General features: G+C 37.6%; 1 protein-coding gene across 1 annotated transcript in view; it reads left to right on the top strand.

Moving 5' to 3' along the window:
* The window catches only part of FGD6 (FYVE, RhoGEF and PH domain containing 6), a 102,819-nt gene that overhangs the window by 37,678 nt on the left and 50,864 nt on the right, over positions 1-14,277 (top strand). The window contains exons 4-5 of the mRNA XM_037513856.2: positions 8,716-8,783; positions 8,867-8,897. Coding sequence (XP_037369753.1) covers positions 8,716-8,783; positions 8,867-8,897 — 99 coding nt within the window. The remainder of the gene's footprint in view (positions 1-8,715; positions 8,784-8,866; positions 8,898-14,277) is intronic.

Here is a 14,277-nt window from a genome sequence, read left to right on the forward strand (position 1 = left end):
ACATAAGGAACCAGGAGAAGCTGAAGTTTACGGTCCCTCCTAAGGACTATAATTAAATCTTTATTCTATTTGATAAGCTGCAAGTTTTTTTTTTTCTTTTCCTAACAGGTACTCTTTTCTATTGTTTTGTTTCGTTTTCCCTCTTGCTCAAACCCTTTCCAATTTCTCCTCATTTTTTTTTTTTTTGTAAAGATTTATTTATTTATGCATACAAGAGCTGGGATACAGGCCAGAGATGTGGGGGGTGAGAGGATTCACCAGAGGCAGAGTGGGGAACAGAACAGGCAGATTGACCGCAGTACACTGCTGAGGGGAGCAGCGGGCGAGACAGGAGAGGTCTGCTGCACCATGTGGGTTGCTGCCTGGCTGGCCAGGGATTGAACTCATGCTGTAGAAGCTGCGGATTGCTTCATAGTGCGGTGCTTAACCCCTTGCACCACCAGGGAGGCCCTCTCCTCATATTTCTTCAAGAATGGTGGCCAAAATTGGTTTCCACACTTTACTAGGGATCTCATGACCCATTGTATTAAAAGAAAAGAGTAACCTTTATCCCCCCTGTGCTCGGCATCTCCCCACATATCCTGGCATAATGCTGCCTGTCAACTCATTCATCTTGTGGTCATTAGAGGCTTCCAGGGTTCCTTTATATTTATTTGTGCCTGCCTTTCATTTCCCTTCTGGTATTTATATTATTTTTTATTTTTAGTTATGCCATGTTGCAATATATGTATTAAATTTTTATCTGTCTTTAAAACAGATAAAATCTCATTTTAAAATGAGATTATTTCTTCTGTTAGTCACAGACATTTAGTATTTTTTTTTTTAAGATTTATTTATTTATACAAGAACCGGGGTACAGGCCAGAGGCGCGGGAGGGTAAGAGGATTCACCAGCAACAGAGTGGGGAACAGAACAGGCAGACTTACGAAATATACTGCTGAGGGGAGCAGTGGGCGAGACAGAAGAGGTCTGCCTCACTATATGGGATTCTTGCCAGCCTGCTGGTATTGAACCCGCACTGCAGAGGCTGTGGACAGCTTCACAGTACAGCACTCAACCGCCTGTGCCATCACGGAGGGTCCGACATTTAGTATTTTTGTATTGATACCAGGGTATTAATCATTCCCCCTCTTTTAGAATTCTCAGCCACTCTGATGGGCTGACTTTCTCTTCCTCTGAGTCAATGGCATTACTAAAATTAACTAATTTTCCCTTTTATAGGAGCTGCTAATCCATCTAGCCATAGCCTGGTGAATTCTTTTAAGTAATTTGCTTTTGGTGGTTAAGAAAAACACAGTCTTTGGAGCAAGACTTCCTGAGGCCTTGCCATTGCACCATTCCATGTACCTATGCTTGTCTATCTGCTGTGATGCATGTTTATTACACTTAATTTTAAAAAGCACCTTACCATTTAGATCTGACATATATATTGTTTTTCCTTCTTTTCACAGAAGTAAAAGAGCTTTATGCAGGTCAATAACTTGCCTTGAAATCCCTAAAATGGGGTTTTTAGCCAAAATCATGTCTCTGCTAATAGTTTAGTACTGATAGTTTTGTGTTTAATGTTGATAGAACATGTTTGAAGTGAAGGTCACTAACCATGCTAACCCTGTTTTTGTCCTGAGTTTTTACTTTTGTGTATTTCAGTACTTAATAAATGATTGTCCAAAAATGAGATTTATTCATTTTGCTTCATCATCAGAATATTTACCACTTTCCTGTCACTTCTTTTCCAAATTTTCTTGTGATATATATATACACTCATGCAGAGGGGTGAAAATCCTAGAGAGCGTTGTCTCTCAGAGGTTAGTCAGGGTGTCATCTCATTTTTTTTAAAAAAGATTTATTTATTTATTTATTTATTTATTTATTTATTTATTTATTTATTTATTTATTTATACATGCAAGCACTGGGTACAGTCAGAAGCGCGGGAGGGTGAGAGAATTCACCAGAGCCAGAGCGGGGAGCAGAGCAGACAGAAGGACTGAGGTACACTGCTGAGGGGAGCAGTGGGCGGCAGGAGAGGTCTGCGCGCCATGTGGGACCCTCCTCAGGTGGCCGGGGAGCAGCCAGGGATTGAACTGGTGCTGCAGAGGCTGCGTGCAGCTTCGCAACCCAGTGCTCAACCGCTGCGCCACCCGGGAGGCCCTGTCATCTCATTTTTAAGACAATGATGCAGAGATGTTTCTCAAGTAGATCTGGTTATCTTTTTTTTTTTTTTTTCCTTTGTAGTAAAACTCTTGAGTAGCAAAGTACTGGCCTTTTCAAAATTCTATTAAAAAGTAGCAGATAAATTTCACTGAACTAACACAACAAGAGGCGTATACAATTCAGAGTTTACAGAGCTGGGCTATTATCAAAAGATCAGAACGTAAAACTGGACTTAAGATCAAAGGTTCTGTTTTGGAATTTTGCTTGACTTATTTTATGACCTTGACAAGGTAATTTCATTTGTGGCTCATATTTCAACTTCCACAGCATTGTACTTTGGGGAGAAGCAATTATTTAACTAGCAATCTGCTTTGAAATGCTATGTTAACTTAAATGAGGACTTTATTCCACTGAGATGCCAAATATGGCCTCTCTTGAGATTTTTCAGTGGAATGTATTTTTCCATCATTGTTTGTTTTAGGCCAGAATCAGTCATTGTTCTTACAAGTTGAAGATATTATAGGGAAATTCATTCATTCATTTTAGTTTTCTTTGACTTTTTGACTACTTTGAAAGTGATTATAATCCATTGTAACCCATTTTTTTATATTTACTGTCCCTCTGTAGAATAGACAATAGAACACATAAACTCCTGGAAATTTACAATTGCAAAAAGACCTAGTCATTTAATTCAACCCTCTGCAAGTTTATTTGTAAAGATATGGACGTGTAAGGGCAGAGTACACTTTGATTTGCAAGGTGGTTCTACTCCAGTTTGGCTGGAGTAGAGAGTACATACTGTGGAGGAATAGGATGAAACTACTGATGGTAACTAGACACACTGTGGAGTGTCTTATATGTAGAACAAAGGGAAATTTGGTCTTTGTTATCCATAGGGTATATAGAGCTGCTAATATGATTCAGTCTGAGAATGGTCATGATTGTATTTGCATTTTAGAATAATTGCTCTGGTGACAGTGTAAAGAATGGACAATTTGACAGGACCGAGGACTTGGCTTGATCATAGAAGGTGAAAAAGAAAGGAATCCAGGTTTCTGGCTTTCCCGAGTAGGTATTTGCTGTATGTAGCTAGCATGCAGGTACTTAAGAGCTTGTTTAAAGGTCAACAGCTGTTCTGTGAATCGTTTCCTGAATTACACAGTGCTTTCTGAGTACGATCTCTCTCCTTTAAGATAGCTCATAGTTTTCTTTGTATATAGTTATTTGTGTATTTCATTTGCTCCCATTATTCCCTTCTTAAAGGCTAGGGCTTTTTCTGATTTATCTTTAATTCCCTTTTCTAACACCCACTTTCATATGCCATCTCTGACTTTCAGAATTTCCAAAACAGTTACTTGGGAATGTGAAATTTAAGAGCTGTCTGGTGATTCTAATGGTCAGTTTGTTTTCGACTTAACTGTACACCTTTGAATCAGCTGGCTGTAGAACTGTTTTATCCTGTTAACTTTGCTGTCAAATGACCCATAGTCAGTTACTAATCTCATATTTTAAAATGGGGTGAAGATGGTATTGATTTCTTCCTCTTGGAAATGATCTCAGAATTACAAGGAGGATAATAAATATAAATTTTATCTTTAATAAAAATAGGACAGGGCCTCCCTGGTGGCACAGGGGGTAAAGCACAGCACTGTGAAGCTATCCGCAGCCTCTGCAGCATGAATTCAATCCCTAGCTAGCCAGAGAGCTACCCACGTGGTGGAGCAGACCTCTCCTGTCTCACCCACTGCTTCCCTTAGCAGTGTATTTCAGTAAATCTGCCTGTTCTGCTCCCCACTCTGTTTCTGGTGAATCCTCTCTCTGCCCACCCCAGAAACTCCAGTCTACAACACAGTTCTTCTACACAAAAAAATAAAATAAAAATGGTTAGCCTATTCCACAGTCACAAAGATTTTCTTCTAGAAGCTTTGGCATTTTAGCTCTTATATATAAGTGTATAATACACTTTTAGTTAATTTTCTACATGCTATCAGACAGAGTGTAAATACATCTTTTTTGCTTGTGGCTATCCATTTGTTTTAGCAATTTGCAGCCCTTTGTTCAAGAAAAGCGATCCTTTCTCATTAAATTGCCATGACAACTTGATACCATAAATTTAAAGATTTATTTCTGAATCCCAATTTTTTTACATTGATCTTTGTATCTGTCTTTATCACAGTGGCCACCACTTTGCCCCCAAAGTCTATAGTCTCATTTTCTAGGGAAAAAAAATAAACCACATACTTCATAGTCACCAGCCCCGCTGCTGCCACTGAATTACTGCCATCCTGTCTCTCATTGACTTGCATAACACACCTGGGAATACAGATATCAATGTTTAAAAGTTAGGATTTTAAAGCTGAGAGTTCAATATTTTACAGATGAGAAATGTCAGGTTAACCGTAATTATTATTCTGCGTTAAAGTATTTTATCCTCTGCTGTAATGGAAGCATGTTACTTGCCCAGGATAACACATTATCGTGGTATCACTCTGTACAGTCTTCTCTGACTAAGGCTCTGCATAGCAAGATCCTGAAGAAGAGAAAATAAAAAAGGCGCAGAGTAGAAACTTTTAAAAAGAAGAATGTTCAAAAGAGGAAAAGAAACTGTGTAATGTCAAAAATAAAGTACACCTACTTGACATTTTTGGTTTTTCTTTTTTCTACTTGACATTTTTGTATAGAGCTGGGACACATTTTAACTAGCTCTACTAATCAAATACTTTAGCATGTGTAGTGTACCGAGTTTTCTTTAAAGCTGCTACTAAGGCTACCTCTTGGCATTTAAGAGACCTCACATTTTTTAAAAATGGAGAGTACAGGGCCTCCCTGGTGGTTCTGGGATTAAAGACAGCGCTATCAAGCTATTGCCAGCCACTGCAGCATTATTTTGATTCTCGGCCAGGGAGCTAACCTGCATGGCACAACAGACCTCTCCTGTCTTGCCCGCTGCTCCCCTCAGCAGTGTATTTCAGTAGATCTGCCTGTTCTGATCCCCACTCTGTTGCTGGTGAATCCTCTCATTTCCCCTGACCTACACTGCTGGCCTACACACAGTTCTTGTATGCATAAATAAATAAAAATGAATCTTAAAAAATAAAATGGAGACTACAAAATCAAGACTTCATTTCTTTCAATGTTTTAGCTTTTTTAAAATTTTTATTGTATTTCTCCTGAACTTTATTTTTAAAAAAATACACTGTTTTGTGAACATTAAACTTTCTAGCTATAGGTGATATATTGTAATCCATTATAATAGAAAAACATTACTTTTTAAAATAACTCCCAAAATAATTATCCAGGTGCGCGTGCGCGTGTGTGTACAAAGTCGTGGTTTTTAGTCTATGACTGATACTTGGTCTGCAAGGTCAGACTGTGCTTAAGATGCTCCCTGATTAATGTTAGCCATGTGCAGTTTAAAGGTGGGTGAATGAGTTGAGTTTCTTAATGTCTCATTTTGTTCAGTTGAGCAAAACTTATCCAGCCAGTTAGTCACAATCATTCAATAACCAGTCTTACAAAAGTGCACTAATAATGGGGATAGAGTTCAAATTAATCTAATTGTCTCTTTAAAGATGGGAGCTTGGAGCTAAGGTCAAGTAGCAAGTCAAAAGATCCTGGTCTAATTAGACTGGACCATTATTACACACTCTGAATTAATAATTACCTTTAAAGATTATTTTCAAAAGTAGTTGGTTTCATAGCCTACTTTGAATATTTTGCATAATAATATGTATATTCTGATGGAAGGGCTGTGGTTTCATGGTACTATATAAATTCTTCTGTGGGGAATGAAAACAAGAAAGGACAAAAACACATAAACTCCAAGATTAGTGTTTATTCCTGGAGGAAGAAGGAGACTTGAATGTTACACATAGCAATTTGTCTCATAAAAAGATTTAAACCAAATACTGTAAAATATTTGCATTTATTAAATCTTGATGGAGGAGAGAGAGAGATATATAGGTATATGGTGAGCAGTGAATTTTGTTAAGATATGCCATGATTACCAGTAGCTACTGAAGAGATATGGAAGAGAGAGAATGAAGAATTTTAGGTTAAATATTGGGAAATTTGCATTCTCTTTCCAACTCTGCTAATAATCAACTTTGAATTTTGGTGAATCCATTTTGAGTGGGTTTTCTTTGGAAATCTGACCTGGATCTCATTCTCTCATGTGTTTAACTACCATTTGTGATCCACCAATTTTTAGTATAGTACAAAATGAATTTTAAAAAATTATCCTTTTTTTTTGGGCCTCCCCAGTGGCGCAGTGGTTGAGCGCTGGGTTGCGAAGCTGCCCTCGGCCTCTGCAGCGCCGGTTCGATCCCCGGCTGCTCCCCGGCCACCAGAGGAGGGTCCCACATGGCGCGCATACCTCTCCTGCCGCCGCTGCTCCCCTCAGCAGTGTACTTCGGTCCTTCTGCCTGCTCTGCTCCCCGCTGTGGCTCTGGTGAATTCTCTCACCCTCCCGTGCTTCTGACTGTACCCAGTGCTTGTATAAATAAATAAATAAATCTTTAAAAAAAAAAAAAAAAGATATTTTACCAAAAAAAAAAAAAATTATCCTTTTTATCACTATATCTCTCTAATTTCTTTTTTTTTTTAAAGATTATTTATTTATTTATACAAGCACTGGATATAGTCAGAAACGCGGGAGGGTGAGAGAATTCACCAGAGCCAGAGCAGGGAGCAGAACAGACAGACTGACGAAGTACACTGCTGAGGGGAGCAGCGGGCGGCAGGAGAGGTCTGCGCGCCATGTGGGACCCTCGCCCGGCAGCCGGGGATCGAACTGGCACTGCAGAGGTTGCAGACAGCTTCACAACCCAGTGCTCAACCGCTGTGCCACTGGGGAGGCCCTCTCTAATTTCTTATGAGAATAGAAATGATTGTAATAAAAAAATCTAAATTTTAATATGCCATAAAATCTTGAGGATACCTCACCTAGTCTACTCACTTGAACATCACCAGTGCTTTAAGTGAATCAAAAGATTTTAATGTGTGTACAGATTATAAGCAGACATACTTTTATTTTTAAGATTTATTTATTTATTTATACAAGAACCGGGTACAGGTCAGATGCGTGGGAGGGTGAGAGGATTCACCAGAGACAGAGTGGGGAACAGAACAGGCAGACAGATGAAATACACTGCTGAGGGGAGCAGTGGGCGAGACAGGAGAGGTCTGCCGCACCATGTGGGACCCTTGCCGGCTGGCCGGGATTGAACCTGTGCTGCAGAGGCTGTGGACAGCTTCACGGCACTGCGCTCAAGCGCCTGCGCCACCAGGGGAGGCCCAGCAGACATACTTTTTAAAAATTTATTAAAATGCAATTTTTAAAAGAGTTTCATCCATTGGTAAACTGTATCTGTTGTACCTTGGTTCTGATTCTGAAAATCTGGAGATGGTAAAAGCAAATTTTTTTCCATATGAGGAACTAAAATAGTCCTTTTGACCCATTGCAGGTCAGACCTGCTATGTTGACCCTGAATTTCAGTTTAGAGACGAAAGCTACTTCAGATTAAGTCACTACCATTGTTTTTCTCTTGTGTCATTAGTGATTGACTACTGGCCTGTCATAGTCACTTTTTATCCTTATTGTGACAGTTTTTGTCTCTGCTAGGACATTTATTAATAATTTCCAACTACACTCTGCACAACACAAATTGACTAGGTTCTGGTAAGGTAAGGCCAGTGCTGGCACAAGTGCAGAGAGACTTCTTTCTAAAACCAGATCTGACTTTTCAGCACACTTTCATTTTAATGGCAGTAGAAATAATTTTCACCTTAGGTTTAATATCTAAAAAGTTATAATTGCTTGTTCCTTGTTTAATTTCTTGCCTTTCACTGTGTTCAAATCTTTTACCAGAATAGAAATGAGGAGAAATTCCTCCTGTTTTCTAATGCCCTGAAGTCAAATCTAGTTCTATCAGTATTTAAATGAAAACAACCACAACAAATTCCAAAGTATGACCTCATTCTAAGTCACCTTTTTTTTTTTTTCTTCAAATATGTACATTTTCTGTCCCTGCTGGGACATTTAATTTTCACACAAAATTACATGTTAAAAGAATTTCATTTCAGCTCTTTTAGAATAAAACTTCCTTATTCTAGGAGTATATTTCTAGAAGGGATTGTAAGGAAGTTGAGAGAGCCTGTGGCTGTAATGTTGGCCTGTGTTTGGTATAGACTGTGAGAGGAGTCCTTTCAGACTGTGCTTGTCTTACTTGAGAATGACTTTACTTATGATGAAGTCGCCTCACACATTCCTGTTAAATATTCACTTATCTTAAATTACTTGTGTGCACTCCAAGAACTCATGGTTCACGTGATATCTGTAGGACTCATTTGCCCTGCAGAATGTGACTTTTTGGTTTGTAACCGTTGATGACTATGCTCCAAGGCTCTGGAACTACTCAAGGCAGTTCATTACTCCAGTGCTTATGATGGTGATTACCAGTCGCTCTTAGTTCTGCCCATATCATGGTGTATCTGCAGCTCCTGCTCCATATTGCTTTTTTGAGCAATGAGTTCATGCTTTCTCAATGTACTCTTATCTACAGGATGAAGATCCTGGAATGAAAAATAAAGTTCATCATATTGCCAAGGAGATCATGAGCTCAGAGAAAGTGTAGGTATCTAGTTTATAATTCAGATGACTGTTTCCCCCATTGGCTCACTCATTTAAAACATTTCTTTCATTGTTTTTTACAGGTTTGTGGATGTGTTAAAACTTCTGCATATCGTAAGTACTTGCTAATATTTTCTTGAAGTCTAAGACTATCTTCATCTTTCCCTGCTCCCAAAGCTCTCAGCATAATCAACTTAAGTTAATTGCATATGATTACGTGTGTGTGGTTTCTAATACATAGTTATAATTTAAAATCCACACGTGTATGTTTAGACATTTCCTAAAAATCTTTGTGTCTCATGTATATGTGGTGTATCTAGGTGATTTCTGGGGAAAAAAATAGAGCCTTTATATCTCCAAAGTCTTCAAATTTTATCTTTATAGTGAAGTTTTTAAAATGATAGTATTTTATGGACATTTACAGATGTTTGCTATCAGAATTTTGCACTAACAATGTATAAAGAATGTCATGATCAGTGTTTAAAATTCTTCTCCATCTATCTGAATCAGCTCCTAGAAATATTTAAAATAGACATTTTACAATAACTTTTTAAAGCTTCATTTTCCATTTTTATAAATGCCAATCTGAATGAACCTGTTGGAAAACAATTATGATATGTGTCTGACTACATACTCATTTTTTCTCATGAACTCCTTTATACCTGCAAGTTTTTACAAGTTTCGTTACTCATTGCAGTTAAAGTGCATTTAGTGTTACTTTATTCAAATTATATTTTGGTAAGACATTAAAACTTAATAAAAGAAAAAGGATAAGATAGAGGAAACAATGAAAAAAGAAACTGAAGTGAAAATTTGCTTAGGTGGTATAATTATTAATATCATCTTAATTGCTGGAGCAATGATAGTTTCACAAAATACACACCCATTTATATCTCTACAAAGAGTATCATTATTTTCAGTTTTCCTTTTAATAGATACATGTGAACATGAAAAGTGGGTTACTTAAGGGTAATTCACCTTTACCAAATGATTCCCTTGGGCTCTATACTTGGTACAATGGTAGCATGGAGGTCTAATTCCTGTGTGAAATACCTCTACTTTTGGAAACATTTTCTAAAATAATTTTTAACATTACTAAATTGTTTCAAGACTATTTCTCTGTGAATAGCTTCTGACATATCTCTTGACTATATTAATAAGTTCTCTTACATAATTCATTTAAAATAATTATAGCCGGGCCTCCCCAGTGGCACAGCAGTTGAGCGCTGGGTTGCGAAGCTGCCCGCAGCCTCTACAGCGCCGGTTCAATCCCCGGCCGCCGGGTGAGGGTCCCACATAGTGCGCAGACCCCTCCTGCCGCCCGCTGCTCCCCTCAGCAATGTACCTCAGTCCTTCTGCCTGTTCTGCTCCCTGTTCTGGCTCTGGTGAAATCTCTCACCCTCCTGCGCTTCTGACTGTACCCAGTGCTTGTATAAATAAATAAATAAATCTTTAAAAAAATAAAATAAAATAAAATAATTATAGCCCAGTATTGTTACTTGCAAACAAATTGGTTGAGTTTCAAGCATACTGCCATTTCAACAGGCATAGTAAGTCAAACTCCATGTATGCTTGCCCTGAATCCCTTTTGTATAAGAAATTGTAGAGGGAAGTTCAAGTTAAACTGCTGTTTTCTGGGAAATTCAGAACATAGCCGTATGATGAGCACATATTCCTGACATATTTTCTGATAGACTTTTTTAAATAGAAGTAGGACCTCTTCAAAGAAATTTTAAGTATGTGTAACTTAATTGGTGAACTCATATAGGTTAAAAAAAAATGCTATGGAACCCGAAAAACTTGAGTTTGCGCTTCAAAGTTCTTTGTCAGCAAATCTTACTTGGAACACATGTTAGGGTTTTTACTGTGAACAGAGCCCAGGTTCTCATAGGCTTTAATAGTCTAGTGTAATGCTTCTCACAATGTTGTGGTGAGACATTGGATTTTTACATTTCCAATCTATGGTGAAGCAAAACTTTTACAAAATACAATAAAAATGTCACATCTGTATCAATTTGATAGAAAAATTTCTGCTCGCTTATTCTCACTAACATTTATCTAAACCAACAAAATCTGAGGACCACACTTTGAGAATATCGGCGTAGTAGATTCTGTTTCTTACCAGCTATGTGACTTTTAGAAAATTATTTAACCTTTTGGGTCTATCTTTCCTCAGTTGTAAATGGGTTTTAAAACTTCCACCGCTCAGATTGAGAGAATTTAGTAGAATAAAGTCTGTGAAGGAGACTAGCGTTGTGAATGGCACATAGTCAGTTGTCAAATTGCCTATTTCCCTCTTCTTTATCTTCCCCTGTAACATGTAATAAATGGGAAGAATTCATTCTATCACCAGTTAGAATACTTTTTACAATGTCAAATGTATTTCCCCCCCGCCACCCGTACTGAAATTCTGCTTTATTGAAGAAAGTTCTGATTCTGTTAGGTTGGGGAGCAACTGAAAGCTTTCCCAGTTTTTTTGATTATTAAAAGTATATGTCCTGCTCTTAGTGCTATAGTTTGGAACAAATTCTAAGCACTATGAGAAAAGACAATCAGAACAAAGTACTTTCCATATTATCTCAAATCTGATAGTGGCTGTGGCCTCCTCCCAGCTGGTATTTATCAGAGTGAATCATCCTTAACTCACTTGGACTTGTACATTTCAAAACCTCCTAAATCTTTAATGTAGGAGTAAGAATAGATCATCTTGCCAACTTCATGTTAGCATCCTGTCTGGTGTGTGTAAATGTTAACTCAGCAAATCTCAACTCTAATGGTGTCTTAGAAACAGGGCGTTGAACAGATTGTGAACCATTAGAAGAACCTGGTTACCTGGATAATATGGGTGAAGGCAAGAGTCTCTTGTTTCAGTCTAATACCTCCACCACACTATTAAAGCTCACATTTATCCTTCTACTAAAAGAACACAAGAAAGGTAACACATGAATGATTTTAATCCTGAGCACTGCTACTATCTGACTTCATCTAAGTGAATTAATTTTTGTGTTAGGTGATAGAAAATGACTGCTTTAAAATAACTGAATAGCAGTCTCTAGATAATCTAGTGGGTATTTTTTTTTGCAAATCAACCAGGTGTCTAAGTGGCTTAGGAGAAACCATTGTTTTTGTTATGCGTGAATTCCCATGAATAGTTTTCCATATTGGAGACTACAATAGCTTTAGTAAGTCTTTCAGTGATGACAGAAACTATTAGTATTTGCACTGTACAATACAGTAGCAATATTTAAAATTTTTAAATATATCACTGTAGATCAGTAACACATTATACATCACTTTAATACATTCCTGTAGCTTACTAACACTTCTCTGTTTCGAATTTGCTGGGCTAGGGGAGATAGTTCACAGAAATAATCTTAAATCTAACGAATTTTATCATTCAAGCTGTTATTACATTGAGAGGAATTAAACTTGGGTAGAGATGGGCCTCCCCTGGTGACACAGGCAGTTGAGTGCAGCACTGTGAAGCTGTGGTTCAGCACTGTGTGCTGCAGCCTCTGCAGCATGGGTTCGATCCCAGCCAGCCGGCAAGAATCCCACATGGCGCGACAGACCTCTCTTGTCTCTCCCGCTGCTCCCCTCAGCAGTGTGTTTCAGTCAGTCTGCCTGCTCTGTCTCTGGTGAATCCTCTCACCCTCTTGTGCACATCTGGCCTGTACCCCGGTTCTTGTACGCATAAATAAAGCTTTAAAAAAAATAATAAACTTGGGTATAGGGTGGGCAGTTTAAAATGTACTTAAGTTTCTAAGAACCAATACATTGAGTTGAGGGCTTTGATTCATTTGGATGATGTTTGTGAGAAAAGATTGAGCCTGTAGAGTCGGTGACAAGCCTTTACAGTTGATGTTTATGTAGTCTGTACTCAGTAATATGCACCGTGAGCTCGTGGACTTTGAGATGGATTGAAAAGAAGGTCTCAATGTGTATATCTTCTCTAAGTCAGTACTCTGTTGAGTCCTAAGAGAAAGGAGATTCCTAAAAGTCACTCCTTTTTCAAAATGGTAGAACCATTTATATAGCTATCAAAGTCAGAAAGCTAGGATGGCTTCACCTCTCCCTTTCACATACATTGCCAGCCGAGGCATTAACTAATTGCTGATGCTGCTTTCCTCTTACTGCCACCAGCTTGATCTATAATATCATCTCTAACTCAGATAATCATACCAGCCTTCTAATTGGGCTTCCTATTTCCGTTTTTGCTCCACCTTTCAATCTGTTCCTTTTATGATCTAGAGTAATTTTCTTAAAATGTTTATTAGATTGTGTCACTCCCCTATGTAAAGCCCTTTAAATTATTCTTACTGCATTTAGAATAATATCCAAGCTACTTACCATGGGTTTTAAATAGAATGGCCCCATGTTCTGGTATGCTTTTGACAGTCTTGGTCATGTCCTGGCATACTAATATTGTCTTTTCTTATTTTGGCATAATATTGTTGTATTGTCTTGTCTTATACTGTCCTGGCATATTAGAATTTCCTTTCATTATCAAAAGGTATCCAGTTTGGGTAGTACAATGTAGTTTCCTCTAACTATAAAGTATGATGTTATTGTCCTTTGGTAATGAAATGAGACATCAGAAAGAAAGAGGCATTTGTCACTCATTTATCATGTTCTGGCCATGTTGGTTTCCTTTTAGTTCTTAGTTCAATGCAAAAGTTGTACCTGCTCAGACATTTGCCGACACATGTTCCTGGAATGTGCATTTTTCATTTTGCTCATAGTTATTTCTTTATTCTTTCATTCTGAGTCTAAATGTGACTTCCTCTGAGGGATCTTCTTTCTTTAACTTCCCCTTATTTCTTTTTCTCTTGGCACTAAATGTAATTTGTACATTTGTTTACTTGCTTATTTTTCATCTCCTCTACTAAAATGAAAGCTAAATGAACACAGGCATCTTATATCTTCAGAACCTACCATCATTCCTCTTCACCAGAAGGCCCTCAATAATTACTTATTGAATGAATGAGTGAATGATTGAATAAATATGACTAATTGATCAGTGTTTAAGAATTCTATTTCTGCCACTATGTGCTCTGGATAAATCGGTTAAGTCTTGATTTCTTCTTCTAGAAGATAGATTATCAATAATTATATAAAGTTGGTATGATGATTAAATGAGATCATGCAAAATAAATGGTGAACACTTAATTAGCTTTAGCTGTAGGCTATGGGGGGCCTTCAATATAAAGTACTCTGTTAATCAGAATTTATTTATATAAATATAAAATCCATACTACTTAGTTTTGATATTATCAAGTAAGCTTTTGATCAAAGCAGTTTGTTCATGAAATTACGTAAGTGTACATTTTAAAGATAAAATAAACTTAAAATATACTTACATACAACTAATATAATTTTTTTGTTGTTGTTACTTGCTCTCTGATGGGAGGCCAGTTTAAGAGATATTTCTGTAACTGTAGTTTATAAATGTCCAACTAGCATGACTTTAAAAAGTATTTTGAAAGGGAATGGT

Source organism: Talpa occidentalis, unplaced genomic scaffold (assembly GCF_014898055.3).
Source record: "Talpa occidentalis isolate TD23 unplaced genomic scaffold, MPIMG_talOcc4v2.1 talOcc4.16, whole genome shotgun sequence".
NCBI lineage: Eukaryota > Metazoa > Chordata > Mammalia > Eulipotyphla > Talpidae > Talpa > Talpa occidentalis.